The 18,670-nt window shown below is 55.8% G+C and overlaps 1 protein-coding gene across 1 annotated transcript in view; it reads right to left on the bottom strand.

The window, feature by feature from the left end:
* Positions 1 to 3,518: 3,518 nt before the first annotated feature.
* Positions 3,519 to 18,670, bottom strand: part of Adamts2 (ADAM metallopeptidase with thrombospondin type 1 motif 2) — a 261,890-nt gene continuing 246,738 nt past the window's right edge. Inside the window, exons 21-25 of the mRNA XM_023713091.1 lie at positions 16,671 to 16,803; positions 15,725 to 15,932; positions 14,651 to 14,780; positions 13,754 to 13,840; positions 3,519 to 6,818 (exon numbers count right to left, since the gene is read on the bottom strand). Coding sequence (XP_023568859.1) covers positions 6,364 to 6,818; positions 13,754 to 13,840; positions 14,651 to 14,780; positions 15,725 to 15,932; positions 16,671 to 16,803 — 1,013 coding nt within the window. The 3' untranslated portion in view covers positions 3,519 to 6,363. The remainder of the gene's footprint in view (positions 6,819 to 13,753; positions 13,841 to 14,650; positions 14,781 to 15,724; positions 15,933 to 16,670; positions 16,804 to 18,670) is intronic.

The raw sequence follows: 18,670 nt of genomic DNA, 5'->3' as shown, positions 1-18,670 counted from the left end.
AGTCCCCAAACCCATGAGGCAAGTGAGTGACAGTGCAAAAGTGTGTGGTGGGGAACTGCAGAATGTCAGTGACAGCTGCACTCTTGACAGCACGGAGAGCTGGGCCAAGGTGGTCCACAGGCAGTCGCCTAGGCTGGTGAGTGGCTGGGTGCCTGCTTGGGTTTCCTGTGACATCTGACAGCACCTAGGTGAGAGGCAGCATGGCAGATGGCCAGGCCCAAGCCGAGTCTGTAGTCGATACCTCTGGGAGGAGAGTGTGTAGAATTTCAAGACTGTGGCTCTCTATCTCAGGCTGATACAGGTGTCGTCTTCCTCTCAGGGAATGGTCAGAGTTGAAAGCACAGAGTTGAGAGGGAGGATGACGGGCTTGGTGCAAAGGAGATGATTACTTCTGACTCAAACAGGAGGTCGTGCCCCAAAAGCAGTATGGGGACTGGTTTACACGGTTTACAAATGTCCTTGCAGGTTCGTGCCTCACAGAAGGGTCTGGAGGCGAGAGTCCTTGGTGCCCTAGAGATGGCACTAGGACTCCTTATGGCCAGGCTGAAGGAAGGAGCCTGTTCTGGCCCCATCTGAGCCCATCAGACTGATGAAGTGTCATCCGAGCCAGGCTGAAGCTTTGAGGGTTCTTATTTTTAAATCTGAATGGGCATTTTTTTAGTGTCCATAGTCCTTATAACTCAGACCCATTGCCTGGCCTCCCTCTTGGTGGGAACGTAGATGTGACTTCACCAGGGAGAGGGTGTGGTGGTACACCAGGTGCTTTCATCAGGCTTCTAGGCATTGGTCGTTGATGGGCTTCCCCCCTTTGAAAAGCACTCAACTAGGTTGTTTCTTGGTGAGGTGACCTTTGGAAAAGCCATGGCAACTCTATCAGAGTTGGCAGTCCCGATTTTCCTCAGTCAAAATGTGGAATGCAGAAGGCACTGCTGACAGTCGTCTTGGGTGGGTGGTCTGATGCCATCTGACCAAACAGGTGTGTTGGGCTTGGGACGCCTGTGCCCAAGCACAGCAATGGCCAGCTGAAGCCAGTTCGTTTGGCTGGAAGTAGATGAGTCTGGAGAGGCGGGTGGAACTGTTGGTACCAGCTGCTGTGGCTGATGAAAGTTCCAGGTCAGAATTCTCAGGAAGAATGGAACTCTTTCCTTTTATTTCTTTGAGATGCATGGGGGAGTTTGGTTTCATTTTAACTTTCTAAAAGCCTTTTTCCTGTTGTCAGGGGCTATGGGTTTTGACAAATTAATTATCATTTCTGGCTCCTGACATGTGTATCTTGTGCCCTTGAATGATGTTGCAATTGAGAAAGGATGGCTGCCCTGCAGAGGGAGACCACTCAGACCCCGTTGCCTGGCCTCTCTCTTGATGGGAACGTAGAAGTGACTTCACCAGGGAAAGCTCGAGCCTCCGTCATGCCATGTGTCGATTGCCACGGGACTGCAGATGAGGACCCAGCCCGTGCTCCGCATTCGTGGTACATAGCTGGTGCCGCCCACTGCTTGCCCTGTCCTCCTCACACATCCACACGGCAGGCACTCTAAGGCTAAACATCCCAGCCCCTCCCCCTTGAAGGTGGTCCAGACTAGCAAGAGTTAATCAAGCTTTTCTGCTTGAACTGAGCAGGACTGACAGACTGGCTACCCAGGTGCCCCCCAGGGTCCTAATGGAATCAGGCAAGCAGACAGGCACACAGACTGCTGGGGTCTGATGTGAGTTATTTGAGAAGGGATCCAGAAATCCTGCTCCAGACCGCTGAGGGGACTTGGGAAATCTCAAAGGTGCACCTTCCTGTCAGGCCCTGGAGGTCCTTGGTCCATCTGCAAGGGCCATGACTGCTGACCAAAGAGGTCAGCATAGTTGCTCTTCCTGGCTGATGTGGCAAGCAGAAGCTCAGACATGGAACCCAGGCTTTGGAGGCAGACTATTTACGCCAGTGGGCACTGATGGGGGTCATTCCCAGTGGATGAGGCCTGTCTGGTGGCCTAGGGTGTACATGGGACAAGCAAGCAGAACAGAATGGCTTGTCCACTGGAGGTTGGCTTAGACAGTGTGCATCACAGTAACCAGCCATCTCTAAGAGACAGGAGCAGCTGGATCTGGAGCAGGAACTATTACCTGGGCAGCTCAGAAACCGATGCATCCTGCCTCACAGTCGCAGGAAAGCGGAAAGTGATCTCAAGAAGTTGTCCGTGCAATCCTGGGCTCGCCCTGGATTTGTCAGATAGATGTGACCCTGACACAGTGAACAGTGACGTATGGCGCAGGTCCACGTGGCGCTGCAGGTGACTACAGAAAACCTCTGACAGCCGTGCCTCACAAGAGGAAGACGAACTCTGGCAAGCTGGCCAGGTAAATCATCTGCCAAGGTGGTGGTGGGTAGGAAAGCTCAGCAGTTTGCAGGAGAATTAAATGCTTACTGTCTCCCAGCACAGTAAATATCCAGAATACAATGCAGAGTTAGACAAAATACATCAATTAGGAAACCTTCAAAAAGGAACCTTCAAACATCGGCTTGGGAAAAGACCACAGACGCTGGCTCCAAGACGACCCCCGCGGCAACCAGGAGGCATTATTTTTGTGTGATTTTACATTTTCATTGACGGGGAGGGGCAGTTCATTACATGTATACAGTGTAAAATGCAGGTGATTGGCATGTCTATTACCTCAGACACATTATTTGGGGAATATTCAAAATGCTCCTTACTAGCCATTTTGATATTACAAGTAATTGTTGCCAAGAATAGTTATCTTACTCTCCTACAGAACAGAGATTTATTCCTTCTGTCCAGCTGTGCATTAAGACTAAATTTACAGAAATGCTTCAAAAAGTATGACTAAGAAATGAATGAGAATGTCAGATTTTGGGGACAGAGAGATGGCTCAGTGGAATAAGCACTTCCTGGCAAGCACAAGGGGCCTAAGTTCAATCCCCAGTACTGGAAAAAAAAAGAAAAAAGAAAAAGAAAAAGAAAAAGAAAGAAAGAAAGAAAGAAAGAAAGAAAGAAAGAAAGAAAGAAAGAAAGAGAAAAGAAACCAAATGAAATATTTTATAATGAAAAACTAACAAAACATGTCAAAAATGAGAACTCGAATGGAGATGATGAAAGAGTAAACTCTGATCGATACATAATTGAACAAGAACAGAAAGATAAGTACAGGATTATATCAAAGTGCTCAATGTCTCCCTGAAATTCAAATTTCGCTTGGTGTCTGATGTTTCTGGAAACCCTGACTAACCTTAGGGGAGCAAAGGTTGCAGGGAGGCAGCAATGGGGGCCCTGCCGAGGCCATGTCCTTCCAGTGTCCGCTCCTTGGAGTGCCTCTTGTAGCCCGCAGGGTCCTGACTGGACAGCGACACTCGTGTTCCTTGGAGAGCCAGGGGGTCCCCCACTCCTAAGGTTGCCTTGTGAAGGTGGCACACTCTTTCCTTCTGCCCAGGTTTAGCTAGGGGTGGGGGACAAGCACAGTAATGCTAACAAACAAACAAAGTCATGGTTTGCAAAAACACAGACACTTTTAATTTTAATAAGTTATAAAACTAGGATTTCAAATTCTATACAGAACAAAAATGTATTAGTGGCGGTTATCAGTGAGATAGAAGTTTGTGATCTGAGCTCAGCACCTCGAGGGTCCTGTATGGTGGCTACCTGTCATACAGGAGTAAATAGTCGTAAGGCTTCATCTGACATCGGCGTTGCTACTGAGCACCATGATATACTCAGAACAGACAAGAAAAACCCTAAAGTACAAACAAAAGGCTTATCTATGAAATTCCATGGGTTTTCCAGGAAAAGTGTATCAGAGAGTTAGGTCCCCAAATCTAGCACACATCTCCCCTCCCCCAGAATGAGAAGTGACTTTTGGGTATCTCAGGAGACTTTCCAGGTGATGTGCACAGCTGGGCATCACTCAGTGTTAGAAACCTCAGCTCGAAGGCGTGTGCCCGCCCGCGTGCACGGTCCACTCAGCTGGCTGGGAACACTCACGAGGGTGTGCAAGCCTGTTCTACATGTGCTCAGGGGAGATGTGCAGTTCCCAAGAGCCTAGTGAAGCGGCGCTTCTCAGAAGGAGTGGCGACCGAGAGCCACCTCACCTCCAGAGAACTGTGTGACTGCAAGGGGCAAGGCCCTGGGGGTGGCATGTGGGGCTGTGGCCAGGTTGGGCTTCAGTGCCTGAGGACACCTCTCTCTGGCAGAGGACAGGTATCCAGGGAAGGCCTCTCTTGGCCTCTGGGAATGGGCAGTCCCATTCCACAGACCCTAGGCTGGGTAACTGAGAAGCGTCCCTGGCTAGCATTAGCCCTGAATTTCCTCTGCATTCTACTATAGACCTGAGCAAGAAATCTTTCATTCTCCAGCCCATAACTAACATGGGATTCTACACATGAGGGAAAGCCTCAGACCCATTCCTGACTTACAGAGCAGCAGGACTACAACATGCTCTCCACCACATCTCACAAGAGATACTAGAGATACTGTTTGATTCTCCGGAAGACAGAGGAGAGCAAAGGGTGGGGAGCGGCAGCAGCAAGGGGAGGCTGGCGGGGCCGGGCAGCGGCTGCCAGCCAGGAGGAGAGCATTATGCACCCAGACACCACTGCGGCTGGTCCCCACACTGTCACTGTCCTCAGACATCACCCAGACACGCGCATGCCCACACATGCTCGGACAAACAGACTTACCAGCACCTCAAAACGCAGGGCAAGACAGCCATCAGGGAACCTCCTGAACCTCAGCACTCCATAATCTAGTGGGGAGTTCTCTGAGGTCTATGACTGGTGAGAACACAAAGCCTCTAGAACATTCCTGGACAAGGGAAGTTTCAGAGTTATGTGTCAAGCCAGGCCAGTATGGAGCGAACAGGCTCTGGGTCTTGCCATTTTGGGTATCGGAAGCATGTGTATAAAATATCAGTGTGGCAAGAGGTGTGGCCTAGCCACTGCATGCCCCTGGGCCTTCGCCCCGCCCTCCCGCTTCCTTTCCCTTCCATCCTGCTCACAAAGCACCACTGGCAAGCTGAGAACTCAGGTTCTTCAAAGTGGAAAAGATCCACTGAAAACTGCACTTCCGGACAGAGTGAAGTGAGAGCTCCTAGGTCTCAGGCTTTGTATTCTTACCAGTCATAGATCCCTTGAAAGAGCAAAAGGGAAGACAGGCCTTTGCCAAGCCCAGCTGCATGCCCTCAGGGGCCGTGTCTTCAGGTCCCTGCTGGGTTCTGAGCCTTCTAAGGGACCAAGGTGGGGCTGGCGCAGGGGGAGATGGGGGAGCCCTCCCAGGCAGAGCTGGTGCTCAGAAGCAAAGCCAGCCCACCGGGTGCAGCATCCTCGCAGCACCTGAGGGCAGAGGGAGACCCCGGGAAGCACAACCTTGCTCATCCTCTGGCCATGGGAGGGGCACGGAGGCCCCAGAGCCAGGAGGCCAGAGTGCAGGAGGGCTGCTGAGGACAGAGTCCAGGGTCTTCCCCATGGCCCTCGCCTCCCACTCCAGCCTGTCCCCAGTCACAGGGGTCACAGTGCCTCTGGAGAAGCAGACAGAGCTGCACAGCCCAACCCAAAGGAGACAACCAAGCACCAAGCAATGTGGGCACCAAGGGGTCAGGAGACTTCTGAAGTCCTTAATTCTTTATCTGTGTTGTGGGAGGTGAGAGACGGAGGCTGCAGTGAGCGCATCAAGAAACCAAACATACTTTGAGTCAAACTTCAAAGAGTCAGAGTTTTCCTGGGAAAATCTACACACTGTCTGGCAAGCCAGGGTGGAGGCCAATGAGAGAAGCACCGATTTCAGTGACAGCAATGGTGGAGCTGATGGTCAGCTGTAAACGGAGGTGGCCCTCAGCTTAGCTCCATGCCTACCTAGCCGTTACGCCCCTCCTTACTTCATGCCTAGCCCTGGAGGGTTGGGAGCCCGTGGCTTCCATCTCACTTTTCATCCAGGCCGTGGCTCACCCACTGCTCACCTCCCTGGGGCTCCTCTCTGGGCATCAGCAGGACACGGCCTGTAGCCCCGCCACAGAAAGGCCTCTCCCAGCCACCGCCAGCCCCTCAGGCATGTTCTCTCTCAGAGCTGTGCCTCTCACCACCTCTCTCTGATGGAGGTGACATGGCCCAGCCTTCCTGCCACCTCCGCCCACAGCTCAGCCCACCGCACACCCTGGGCTTAGGCCGCCCCTGGACTGGCAGCACACACATCTGCTTGGTGGCCACACACACATATCTATGTAGGTATTTGCTCCACCACCCCCTTTGTTTTCCCAAAATGTTTGGAATCAGGAATTGGCTTCATCTTCTTGACACAGGATTTGCTATCCCATGAATTATCTTTAGAAACAAGAAAAAAAAAATGCTACTGGTGCTATCTTTCCACTTTATTAGAACTTCCCGAGCGTCTCTTTCTTCCGCATGGCATCGATGAGCGCCTGGATCCTCTGGTTCCTGGTCTTCTCATATGGGCTCGGTCGTCGAGGGATTAGGTTAGGTGGCTGGGCTTCGTCATCCAGGGCTTGGATTTTGTAGGGCACGTCTACGGCATTCGCCTCCGGACGGTCCTCCGTGGCATTGGCGCTGGAGGCGTTGCCAGGGACCTCTAGCGGGGGTACAGGTGAAGGCGGACCCTCCGCGCTCAGTGTGGGGCCTGGGAGTGTGGGCATGAACACGTCGATGTCGTTGTGCTTCCCGGGCTGCGGCTCCGCTTGGTCGTCGGCGTCGGTGGCGTTGCGCAGGTTGCAGGACTTGCAGCACAGCTTGTTGTAGCTCGGGATGGAGCAATAACGGGACAAGACCTCCATCCTACAGAACATTGACTTGTCGCCTTGGCAGTGGCCCTCTGAAAAAGAAAAGCGGGACACATAACCAAAGGACAAGGCGCGGGGGACTGTTCCCCCACGGGCACAGCTTGCTGGCAGAGGCATGGGCGAGCCTGGAGTCAGTACAGGGCAGGTGAGCTCGCGCGAGTGCGTGTGGCTGCTGGCCTGGGCGCCGGAGCATCGTCCTCCAGACCCTGCCTGGGAGCGCGCAAGCCGCCAGCAAGGCTCCCCTCCTCCACGCAGGGCCCGCAGAAGCTGGCTTCGCGGCCTCTCAGAGTCTGAGCAGCAGGTGAGGCCCATGAGTTCTACAGAGTGACTTCAAGCTCCACTTAAAGAGTGGCACTTCGCCGGTGTCCCTCTGCCCCCTCCCCCCAGGTTGCCGCTGCATCCGCGTGCACCCCCTCCTCACGCCCGCGTCCTCCTCACGCCCGCGTCCTCCTCTCGCCTGCGTCCTCCTCTCGCCTGCGTCCGTCTGGCTCCCCACCTCTTCCTGGATCACTTCCTCTGCACGGCAGCGGGCAGCACTACACGCCTACTGTCTCTCATTCGCCTCGCCCCTCCAGTCAGAATAGTGCGCCCCGCTGGAGCGGTGACTGTGCGTGAGGGTCCTGCCTGGAGCCCTCGCTTCGCCCCTGCACTGCCCTAAGATGAAGCCTGTCCTCCCCACCGTCCAGCTCTATGCTGGGAGGGCCCTGTCCAGCACGTGGCTGCAGGCCCTCGCAGCGCTTGTGCCTCTGGCTTTGTCCAGCTGCACCCTCGTCTTCCGCTTAGCTGAAGTTCACCTTCCCAGCAGGCCTCCCCTGGCTGTCAAGGAAGCCGCCCCTGGCGACTGTCTCTGCGCCCTCGGCCTTCCACTTTCATGCCAGCTGGCAGTGCACCTCTAAGTCAGGAACAGGCTGGTCCCCGACCTGCCATCACCTGGAAGCCCCAGAAGGGAAGCACAGGCTGGACTCCAGGTGCAGCGAGCAGAGTGCGCAACCACGCGGAGGCCAGTGTGGGCGTCGGCGAGTCTAAAACGGAAACGCTGGGCGAAAGTCAGCAAAGCTCCGGGCAAGAGCCACGCAGGCCAGACCCAGACCCAGGGCAGCTCCGAGCCTCCCAGGGGCCCCGAGGAGGAGGAGGAAGTGCGTGTGGCTGCAGGCCCCACGACGTGAAGAAGACACAGATGAGCCGCTCAGGAAAAGCTGGGGTCTTCCCGACACCGACACCGGCCTACGCTCACTGTTCAGAGCAGGAGGGCTGCACCCCGGGGACCAAGACCAGGGGCCCACCAGTGGCTTCCGGGCTTCACTCAGACAAAGCTTGCCCACAGATGTCCAGTCTATGGAAGAGCCAAAGTCAGGAACCTGGGGACGCAAACCACCACCTGCATCCTTCCCTGCCCCTCCTCGGTCCTCTTCCTCCTCTCTACCCTGCCGAAAGGTATGAAAACCACCCATCACAGCTGTCCTGGGGTCACCAGGGCTTCCAGAAGAACCAGTGATGGCTTCCAGCTCGCAAGACTCGATGGAAGGAGCTGGGAGCGGGCGGCGGCCTCAGCCACACTGCCATGGTCCCCTGCCTGTGCCTTTTCCTTTACACAGACTCCATCAAACATTCCTCAGTGTCCTCATTTTCTACCCCCTTCTCCTGTCAGGCTGGAGGTCCTGAAAACTGGCCATCAGGCTGATCTAATTACAGGGCTTGGGAGCTACGGCCCTGGGCCATGTCTGTCCCTCCACTTGGCTCTGTAAATAAAATGTTATTAAAGATCAGTGGCTATAATCTGAGTTTAGCATGCTCTCCAAAGGCCTGTGCGTCCAAGGCTTAGTCTGCACCCCGGGGGCACAACCGCGAAGCGCTGGGATCTTTAAAGGGTGGAGCCTATGTGGAGGCAGTGAGGTCAGGGGGCGGGACTTGGAGAGGACGTGGGTGGCCCCTTCCTGCCTGGCTTCGTGTCCTGGCCATCGTGAGGTAAACAGCGCTCCTGTACTGCGTGTTCCAGACAGCATGCACTGTGCTGCCACGGTCCCAAAGCAATAGGACAAGTGACCATAAAAGCTGACTAGTAGCCCCCCAGCTACGCCCTTTTGTTTACTACCTGCAGGAGTCGGAAAGCAGTGGATGTAGACCAAATCTGTCTTGTCATCTGTCCTACAAATGAAAGTTTGCTGGAACACAGCCATTCCCATTCATTTCTGATCTCTGCTGCTTTTGCACTGCAACAGCAGCCGGAGTAGTTGTGACGGGGACTGCGCGGGCTCAGATGCCTAAAATTGTTCAATTCTGGCCCCTTGCGGGGCAGTTGGCTGCACGCATTGAAGGCATGCCTGGCTCTGGGCTTGACACAGAGAAAGCACCCTGTAAACGTCTACTGAGTGTGTGCACGCAGCCCTGGGGACCAGGATGGGATCCCCTTTTGGGATGCCTCCCTGCCACTTGGTTTCCATCTTGACTTCTGATTTCCTTTGAACAGTGAGTGGCAGTGCTCCCCAGTGTTAAATATTAAAATAAGCCAATGAATGAATAAAGGGTAAAGTCATTGGTCAAGAGCTTGACTATGCTAATATCAACCTAGAATAGGTTCAGCAAACAGTTAGCCTCAGTATTTGTGGATTCCACCTCGTGGGATCCAACCAACCATGGATCAAAAATACTTGTAAAGAGTTGCACCTGATTTGAACATGCACACACCTTCTTCTTGTCGTGACTCTCTGAGCTTTGTAGTGTAATACGTGTTCACATGCAGGGCGTTGTATCAGGCGCTCCGCCATCCGGAGGAGGTGTAAGCGCATGAGTGGGTGTGCCTGGCTGCGTGCAGACTGACCTCATGTCATTACCTAAGGGGCAGGAGCATCTGGAAAGGTCCCGAAACCACCTCCCAGGACAGCAGAAACCGTTGCCATGGTCACTGCTCAGCACACACCATGGGAGCATATTTTTAAGGAGCATCACTAACCAGAAAGCCCTCAAAGGGTCCTGAAATCTGGCTGGCAGAGGAGTGCCGCCAAGAGAAGAGTTTGGATTTTATAAATCTTGATCTACCACTTCACAGAAACAATGAACTAGCAAGACCTACTGGCTTCTATGGAACAACCGTAAGCCATGGAGGATAAACACCTTTCTTGTAAACACCCCACGTGTGTGTCCCACCCTCGGACTTGGCAGTCTTTCACACCATCTGGATTATGTCATGCTTAATGGTTTCCTTTAAATGAACTTTTTAAAAATTGAATTTTGTTTTTGAAGGAAACTTAATATCACGAGCATTCGTGGATGCTGACTGCAGTACATCAAAGTAGCCCTAAATATGATTATAAAAATTCTAGCTTGGCACAGTGATCACGTACATGCCTTGTGATTCAAGCACTCTGGAAGGCTGAAGCGGGAGGATCAGTTTGAATCCAGGCTGGGCAACTTAGGGACTTAGTGAGATCCTGTCTCAAAATAAAAAATAAAAAAAGGGATGATAGTATAGCTTAGTGAAGGCCTAAAAAAAGAAAGTACTGTGCAAAAAAGTCCTTTGAAGTAAATTTTAAAGTCAATTTCTAATACATCAAACAACATGGTTTGGATAAAAAAAAAAGTCCCCCAGAAGCTCCTGTGTTCAGGTGACTGGGGCCCAAGGTGCTGTACGAACCCAGGAACGCGTTTCCACCTGAGTGTACTGCTGGGAGGGGAGCCCGGCCTGATGAGCACCCGCAGGCTGTGAGCAGGAAGGGCGCGTTCTCGTCCTGACCCCTCGCTCTGTTTACCTCTCCTTACTGTGTTTCCTGGCTGCCCGGAAGTGAGCAGCCTTCCTCAGCGTACCTTGCTGTGTGATGGCTCTGCCTCGAGCCAGTCAAGCCTGGACTGAAAGCGGGCACTGCAATAAATACAATTAGACTTTGGGACTTGCTGGCTCCAGAGCGCAAAACCTTATGCGTCACCCTTCAATGCAGAAAACAAGGTTTCAGCATTTGTTGCCTCGGTCAGTTTCGTGACAGCTTTCAAATTGGGCACAGTCCCCATAATTCTTTTGTGCATTTTAAATGCTAGTCATAGACTGAAAAAAAAAAAAAAGGGTGATACCGCTAATCCCGAATGGCTTATGTTGCCCCCCCCAAAAAAAAACATGAAGGCTCAACTTTTTCTTGATTGCATTATTTCTTATGGGGACAAATTCATTGAGTCCTTGGCACTTGTCACAAGTCCTACAACACATTAAAGATGAGTACCAAAGCGTGGCTGCATCTGCTTCTCTAAGTGGCTGTCCTCGGCATTCAGTCAGAGCAGCACAAAGCTACCAAGACCAAGCCATTCCTCTGCAAAGCTGAGTGGAGAGCAAGACCTGTGAGAGATGCCAAAATGGCACCGAGTGAGGCTTTCTGTCAGGGCGTGGAAGAGGGTAACAAGAAATAGGAACCGCCTACAGGTCGGGGGTGTACATGTACCCTGCTTGTATCCACTGTCGGCTCCCAGTTCCCACATTTTGCTCAGTATCAGGTCAGAGGCTCCTGGACTCAGTTTACCACTCAAAACATCATGCAAGTTGTTTAAAAGGTGAGCACCATCCTTGTGCCTCAGGTGTCCCCTGGTCACACGGCCTCCACAGCAGCCCAGAGGCCCCTTTGGAATGGAATTGCTCCTGCCCCATCTCAGGGGCTGGCTCAGTAGGATGTGGTACTGCCAGGCACAGCTGTCCCTGCAATCCCGTCTCTCCTTCCGTTACTCATCAGCCACCGCTCTGGCACAGCCCCGCAGCCCTGCAGCCCTCTCCATGCTAGGAGCGGCTCCCTGGTGTCCTTTCTCACGGTGTCCTGTGAGTTCTTACTGCTTGTGACACAGGAAAGGGGTGAGAGATTCTCACCTGTCGGGCATGGCCTGTGTCCAGGTCAGGAGTCCCTGCTGAGCTCTGCCCCCAACACCTGTGCCGCAGGGGTGCCTCTCCCTCCCGGAAGGCACCAGGGCAGTGCCCCAGTGGGGGCCCCCTTCCTGGATGCCAGACCATCCCTGTGAGCAGAAAAGTAGGCTCCTGCAAGGTTCTTACTCAGCACTAACCACTTAAAAGACCAAACCAAGGCAGAAGGCTGTCGTCATGTTTGAAGATGCCTGGGTGTGTCTGGGGCCCTCAGTATCTACACGGGGCAGAAGGAAAGGGGAGCAAAGACATCTGAGTCAGAAAGAAGGTGATGCCCAGGGCGAGTCCCAAGTCCTCAGTGCTGCCCGCCCTGCAGGGGAACAGAAGGAGCCGTTAGCTTGCCACACCCAAGCACCCAGTTTCACGGAATTTTTATTGAGTTTATTTGTGGGATGCATGACAGGGGATCTTTCCATTATTAGTAAGAATAAAGGTCATTTTCACAGTCACTTTGGCACACGCTAACATCGTCTCATTAAAAAAAAAACAAAACCAGAAAAGCAACGACAATGGAACCTATATAATACGCCATTAAATACATACAAAACACTAATAAAATATCCCTGATAAATCAAAGTGCATATAGACAGAGAGCACAATGCCCAGGACTGTACTGCACCTTCCGCAGTCACGCAGGCCTCTCACACTGCCTTGTCAAAGTTGGAAGTTAACAGTCGTGAGGATTAGTATGCAGTTACACACTTGTTATTTACATAACAGTAACTAGTGCCAGAGGAGGGCGGCTCAGCTGCGGGGGCCAGCGAGGACGGGTTATGAACAGATGAAGGGGCTGGCAGGTGGGGCTGGTGGGTGGCAGGGCCGGAGTGCTACATTGGTCACGGCTGAGAACCAGGGTGTTACCATCTGGGTGTAAGGCTGCCCTGCTGGAGCCCCCCGGGGTCTCCATGCAACAGTCAGCGCCAAAGGGCTGCGTGGGTGTCCCCTGCTCAGCGGTGTGCCTGCCTCTCCAGGACAGAGGGCCGCGAGCAGCAGGGGCAGGGTCACCTGGGTCTGGGGACAGTCCCCTCCCGGGGCAAAGAGGACGAGTCCAGCCGGCACCCCCTGAACTTCCAGTGTCTGCCTCCTACCAAGACCAAACCCCCTCTGAGGTTGGAGCGAGCAGCCAATTCTGTTACCTTTCAACTTTAAGGCATTTTCTACATAGTTTTTCTAAGCAAAAAAGCAATAAAAATTGAGGTAATTCTGTAGTTGTTCACACTGGTAGGTGAGGCACATCCATATCAGATAGTCAGTCAGTCAGTCAGTCATCAGCCAACAAATCACCCTCTCACTCTCTCCACCCTGTGGATGGGGTCATATGCACACAATGAGAAAAGGCCATTGGAGCAAAAGGACAGAGAATGACAGTGGTGGTGTGTCCTCAGCGTCCAATGAGGAACACCTCATCCCCTCCCCGTGACCGAACCCCTGAGCGGACAGGGGACAGGGCAGGGGCTGTGTAGTTGGATGCAAAGGCCAAACGGAAGCAGGCCGTGGCTTCACGAGTCAGGACACTCAGAAAAGGGTGAGCGGCAGCAGCAACAGCAGTAGCAGCCGGGGAGCCCCTGACACCCCCGGAAACTCGGGTCCGGTCGCCCAGCATGGCAACACAAAAACTCGCACCCAGAGACCCCACCGGCCTCGCCTTGGTGGTGGGCGGTGTGACAGGGGATGGGGCGGGCCTGGCCGCAGACTTCCAGGCTGCAGCTTCAGCCGCTGCACACGGCCGCAAGCGGTCACCATGGCGAAGTGGTCACATTCGCACGTGGGCCTCAGGCCCCTCCAGCACCGCGACAGATCTTTGCCCCTTTACAAGCCATCGCCAACTGGGTCCCAGCCCCCAGAAGAGGCCAGGCCTCCTGGAGGCCAGCCCGCGCTCGAGGCCAGGCGGCACAAGCTCCAGAGGAGATGCCGAGCTCAAGGCCCAGAAGAAAACAGATTCCGACCAAGAGAGAGTGCTCAGCGAGAGTCAAGGAAGCTTTCCATAGACAGAGAGGAGCGGAGCCCAAGGCAAGCTCCACAGGGCGCAGGGCATGCACTGGAGGGCAGAGGCAGAGTTATAAACGGGTCGGTTACTTGAGATCTTCTGGACAGGTGAGTCGGGGTCCGGGCGCGACAGCCACTGAACCACGTAGCTCTTCTTGGAGGGGTCCGAGGTGTTTCCTGGAGAGGAGACAGAGGGAGAGAGGTGGCTGCCACTGAGGAGGCCACACGCATGCCAAGCACCCAGGGAGAGCACAACAGGGAGGCCTGGCTCTCTCCTGGGTGCTCAAGGCCTTCCCTGGGGACAACAGGTCCCGCTTTCTGCCGCTCTCTGCAGATCCTGGGCCTCACTGACCCTGCAGGGCCCTTCGGGTCCTAAGCTCCGCTCCTTCCTCTGAATCCCCCTGCTCACCCTGCTTCTCCAGCCCGGCCTCGAGCTTTGAGCTGGAGAATCACCAGGACAGCGTGGCACAGTGGGAAGGAGGAACCCCAGCAATATCCACCCCCACGGCCAGTGCCCTGCACCCCTGTACTCCCTCCTCTGCTCAGGCTACCCTGCTGGGCAGAGGCATACTAAGCTGCTAAGGGGCCCAAAGAGAGTGGCACGTGACACCCTGGGCAGGCATCTGCAGTGTTCTGCGCAGACAGCACCCGCTGCACACACGGCACCCCTCACAGAGACACCCCACCACCATGGCCCTCCAACACGCCCGGGCACTGGGCACACTTTACTCACGGGTCTCTCCTTACCCACATGCGCTACAGCACCTGCTGGGTGGCGGCACTGCCCACGCAGACAGAGGGCCATAGCGCCAGGGTGGCTGGAATCAGCACGGCTTGCTCAGGGCTGCCTGGACGTCCTTCAGGCATGGCCGCCTTCAGGGCCCCCCGCTTCCCACCCAGGGAAGGATCAAGCCTTCCTGGGCTACAAGACCAAGGGGCTACCTTTCCCTGCACCAAGCCCCTCTGTCTCTCATTCAGAGGGCTTACGCGGACAGAGACTGAGCCTGCAGACCCTCGCCGTCTCAGGTCGCTCTTCCCGGCAGACACCGAAGCTGTCATCCGCTGTGCGGCAGAGCACTGGCCGCTCCTGGGTGCCATTGCCACAGGTCACGGAGCACTGTGGGGGACAGAGTTCCTGTGAGCATCAACCCCCCACAGGCTCCGCGTGGACATGATCAGCAGTGCAGGACCAGGTGTCTGCAGCCTGCCTCCTCCCACCCTGGTGCTGCCCAGCCTCCTGGGGCTGAGAGGGAGATGGAGAGGGAGAGGCTGCACCGTCTCTCTGCACCCTTCCAAGTGCAATGCGAAGCATGAGGCCTGGACCCCACCTTGCGGAAGTTTGTGCATGGTCTGCCTGGGTCCCTGCGGGTTCACATGTGGGGTAGTGGAGGTGCTGGGGCCCCCGGGGTAGGTGGGAGGCTCTGGACATCCGCACTGCCAGGCAGACTGGAGGCAACACCTCGCACGCCCACGTGGCTGCACATCTTCTCTTGTGGCTCTGCTGGCCGGGCCGTCACCTGGAAGGCCATGCTCCTTTCCTCTGGGTGTCCTCCCTTCTGTTTGCTGATTCTACTGTCTCCTTCCACTGTGGCAAACTTCAACTGCGAGCCCCACATCTGAGTCTGTCGGGCGTCCTGAGCCCGGGGCTGGCCGGGCTGCTAGCACCATCAGCTTGGGCGGTGCTCAGCCCCTGCCTCCGGAGCGGCGCTCCAACCCTTTGGCCCACCCTCAGCCTCCATCCAGGGCGCCTGCTCCTCTCCCTCCCTGCGGCTTGGCTGGGTGTCCAGATGTACTTGCAGCCTCTGAGATGAGAGCCCACTCTTACTGGAGTGCTGGAGCCCTGAGCACTGCCGTGCCCTGGAGCCCAGGCTGCCCTTCGCCTCCTGGGCCCAGCCTGCACAGCGCCCAGCGCCCTGCTGTGTCTGTCAGCCGGCACCAACCACTGGTGCCTGCAGTACCCTGAAACCCAGGAGATGTGGCCCAGCACACGAGCTGTGCCCAAGTGGAACACCCTGGCCCTTCAGCTTGGGGACGAAGGTCTGGGGCTAGGAGGCAGCTTACCTGGGACCAGGACCCAGCCTGCCACCGACCAGGACAGAGCTCACGGTTGCAGGCCCGGCGGCTCTCGGGCCGGTTGTCATTGCAGTGCTTGGTGTGCACAGAGCGTGTGGTGTTGTTGTGCAGCGGCTGGACGCAGCGCACGGAGCGCACCTGCAGGCCGGTCCGCCCACAGCTCCGACTGCAGGGCTCCCACTCGCCCGTGACCCACCTGTCGGGGCAGAGCAGCACAGGTCAGGCCACCCTGGAGAGGGTGGTGCCCTTTGCCCAGCTGGGGGAGTGAGAGGGTGGAGCGAGGGCAGCTGCTCTGCCCTGCAGGCAAAGCTTCTGATCTCACAAAGGGGCTGGCAGCATCGGCTTGAGGAGGGGCGCTGAGACCGGGAAACCCCATGCGCATCCGCAGCTGGGAGGCCCTGCTGGGACGGTGGCTGGGAGGGCCCAGTATGCAGAGCCCTGTTAGCTTTCTGTCCCTCCTCAAGCTCCTGGTCCTGCACTCCGGCCTTGCATTTCGAGGCTGAGCTCAGGAGTAGCGAGGACCCATCACCCCTGTCCCTGCATGTCTCCCATCAGCATGTTGACCAGCCAGGCAAAAACCGGGCCCAGAAATGCAGGCCTGCCCAACTGCAGGGGCTGCAGACCAAAGCTGCTCCCCAGAAAGTGCCCACCCCAGCACTGGAGGCGCCCGGGCCTGTGAGCCTCAGCTTCCCTCTCGGGGGCTGCCATGCGCTGTTATTTCTCACACGCACGCCTCATCAGCTCAGTGGTCTGAAGCCAGGGTGCACCTCTCCACCTGCAGCCTCTCAGGCTCCACAGAACAGGTGAGGACACATCAGGGGCTCAGAGGACACCTGGCCCCAGGCTGCCTGGGGGTCCTGTCGCACCCCATGCAGCTCTGGTGGCACCGGCCTCTCCCTGAGTGGGACCTGAGCAGGGACCTCCCCACACTCACACAGGCTGGGAGCACTCCTGCGGGTTGCAAGCACGGCGGATGGCTTTGGGCTTTGCCAGGGCGTTGCAGAAGGCCCGGTGCACCATCTTGTGGTCCAGCCTCCGGCGGCAGCCATACTTGGTAAACTGTGACCCTGGAGACAGAGAACTCGAGGGGGCTCACGTGGGCGGCAGAGACCCCCAGGCACTCTGAGGGTTGGGCTCCGCCAGTACAGCCAGTCCTGCTCCACCCTGCACTGCATCCCGGTGCACAGGAGCTGGCCCTAGGAGTCACTGCATGGTGCCACCCAGCACCCGAGGCCAAAGGAGGGTGAGAAGGCCGGGGGCGGCTGCCTTTGCCCCTCACTTGCTTCTGACCTGGCCCCTCTTAACTCGTGGGGCACAGGGCCATCTGTCTCTCTCTGATCACTAGTCACAGGCTCCACCCTACTCACTGCACTCTGAGCCTTGCAGGACTCCTCAGCACAGGGCACATGCCCTGCCTGGTCCCCACAGCAGGCCCCGGGATGACATTCTTCCCCTGCCATGGGGCAAAGCCTAAGACAGTTTTGGTGGAGTTACTGGCATGAAGAAACTACTCAACATCCTATGGTGTCCCCACAATACAGAATAATGAGCTTAAAGTGTCAATAGTTAGTGCACGGACAAGAGAACATACCATTACTGGGCCTGACCTAGTCTGGGTATCTGGAGAGGTCTCAGGGAGCAGACAGGGGTGTCACTGATTTCAGGGAGGTTAGAGAGGACATGAGGAGAAGCCTGTGTGTAAGCCCTGTGAGCAGAACTGTATGTCCAGGAACTGACTTGGATAAAGGTTCCCCAAAGGCCCGGTGCAGACGGCGAGGCTGCCAGCCTGTGGTGCTGCGGGAGGTGTGGGCTCTTAAGAGGTGGAGCTTGATGGGAGTAAGTTAGAGCACAGGGGCTCCTTCGCTTCCTGGCCAGGAGAGGAGAGCAGCTTCCCACCCACAGTGCTCTTCCCACACCACTCGGCCTTGCTACTGCCCACAGCAATGCGGTCACCTGACCTTTAGCTGAAGGAACCCCTCAAAAACTACGAACCAAAACAAACTTCCTTTTTAATAAGCTGCTTAACTTGGGTGTTCTGTTACAGAAATGGGAAGCCAACCAACACTGCACCTAAGTCTGGCATGGTCAGGGCCTAGGGAGTGAGGAGCAAGGCGTCAATGTGGCAAGAGTGGTCAGCAAGTCGCCTGACCCTCAGAGGCCACCGGGGCAACTCTGGCCTTTATGCCAAGAACAGAGGGCGCTACAAAAGACGCTATGACACCAGGAAGGAACGTGATCTAATTTACCGCTCTGAAGGGTTACTCTGGGGCCAAGAGTGGGTTCCCACTGGCCAGTGGGAGGGCGGTTTGAGCACCAGTGAAAGGCTGTGAAGAAGCTAAGAACAGCAGACGGATCCAAGAGGCAGCAGGGGAAAGAGTCAGCAAGCCCTGCGTCAGAGAGGCACAGGGAGTGCAGAGATGGTGTCATGGAAGCATGACAGGAAACTGGGGGCGCCATCTGCCAGCGTGAGGCCCCTGCCCCCACAAACTTCAAGGCGCCCAGGAAGGTTAGTCCTGACCATCCGGATGTCCTATGCCCCATGCAGCCAAGGACTCTGAAGTTCAGGGCAGCTGTGGCCCCTTGCAGTCAGCCCTGCCCCAGGATGTTCTGGGTTTCCTGAGTCCCTCCCAGGGCTGCTCTTGCGCTGCTTGTGTCCGGGGTCCTGTCTCACCAGTGCCACAGCGTGACCCCCAAGCTCCCCAGGGGCCTCTGGCTTGGTGCCTTAAGCATCATGAACCTCCACAGAGCCCTCCCGGGCCGGGCCAGGCCAAGGTCACTGCTGTGGCCTCCTTTAGGGCCAATCTTCTTACATCCGGCACATCAGCAGTGTGCTGTCGGCTCAGGAAGCCCTTCTCCCTGAAGTGCCCCCATCTCTGATCTCTTCCAGGATGCCCACCTCTGCTCAAGCTGGGCCCCTGCCCAGGGACGCCGCCA

The sequence above is a fragment of the Octodon degus genome, unplaced genomic scaffold (genome assembly GCF_000260255.1).
Source record: "Octodon degus isolate 3935 unplaced genomic scaffold, OctDeg1.0 scaffold00029, whole genome shotgun sequence".
Classification (NCBI taxonomy): domain Eukaryota; kingdom Metazoa; phylum Chordata; class Mammalia; order Rodentia; family Octodontidae; genus Octodon; species Octodon degus.
This window is presented reverse-complemented; position numbering and strand designations above follow the sequence as displayed.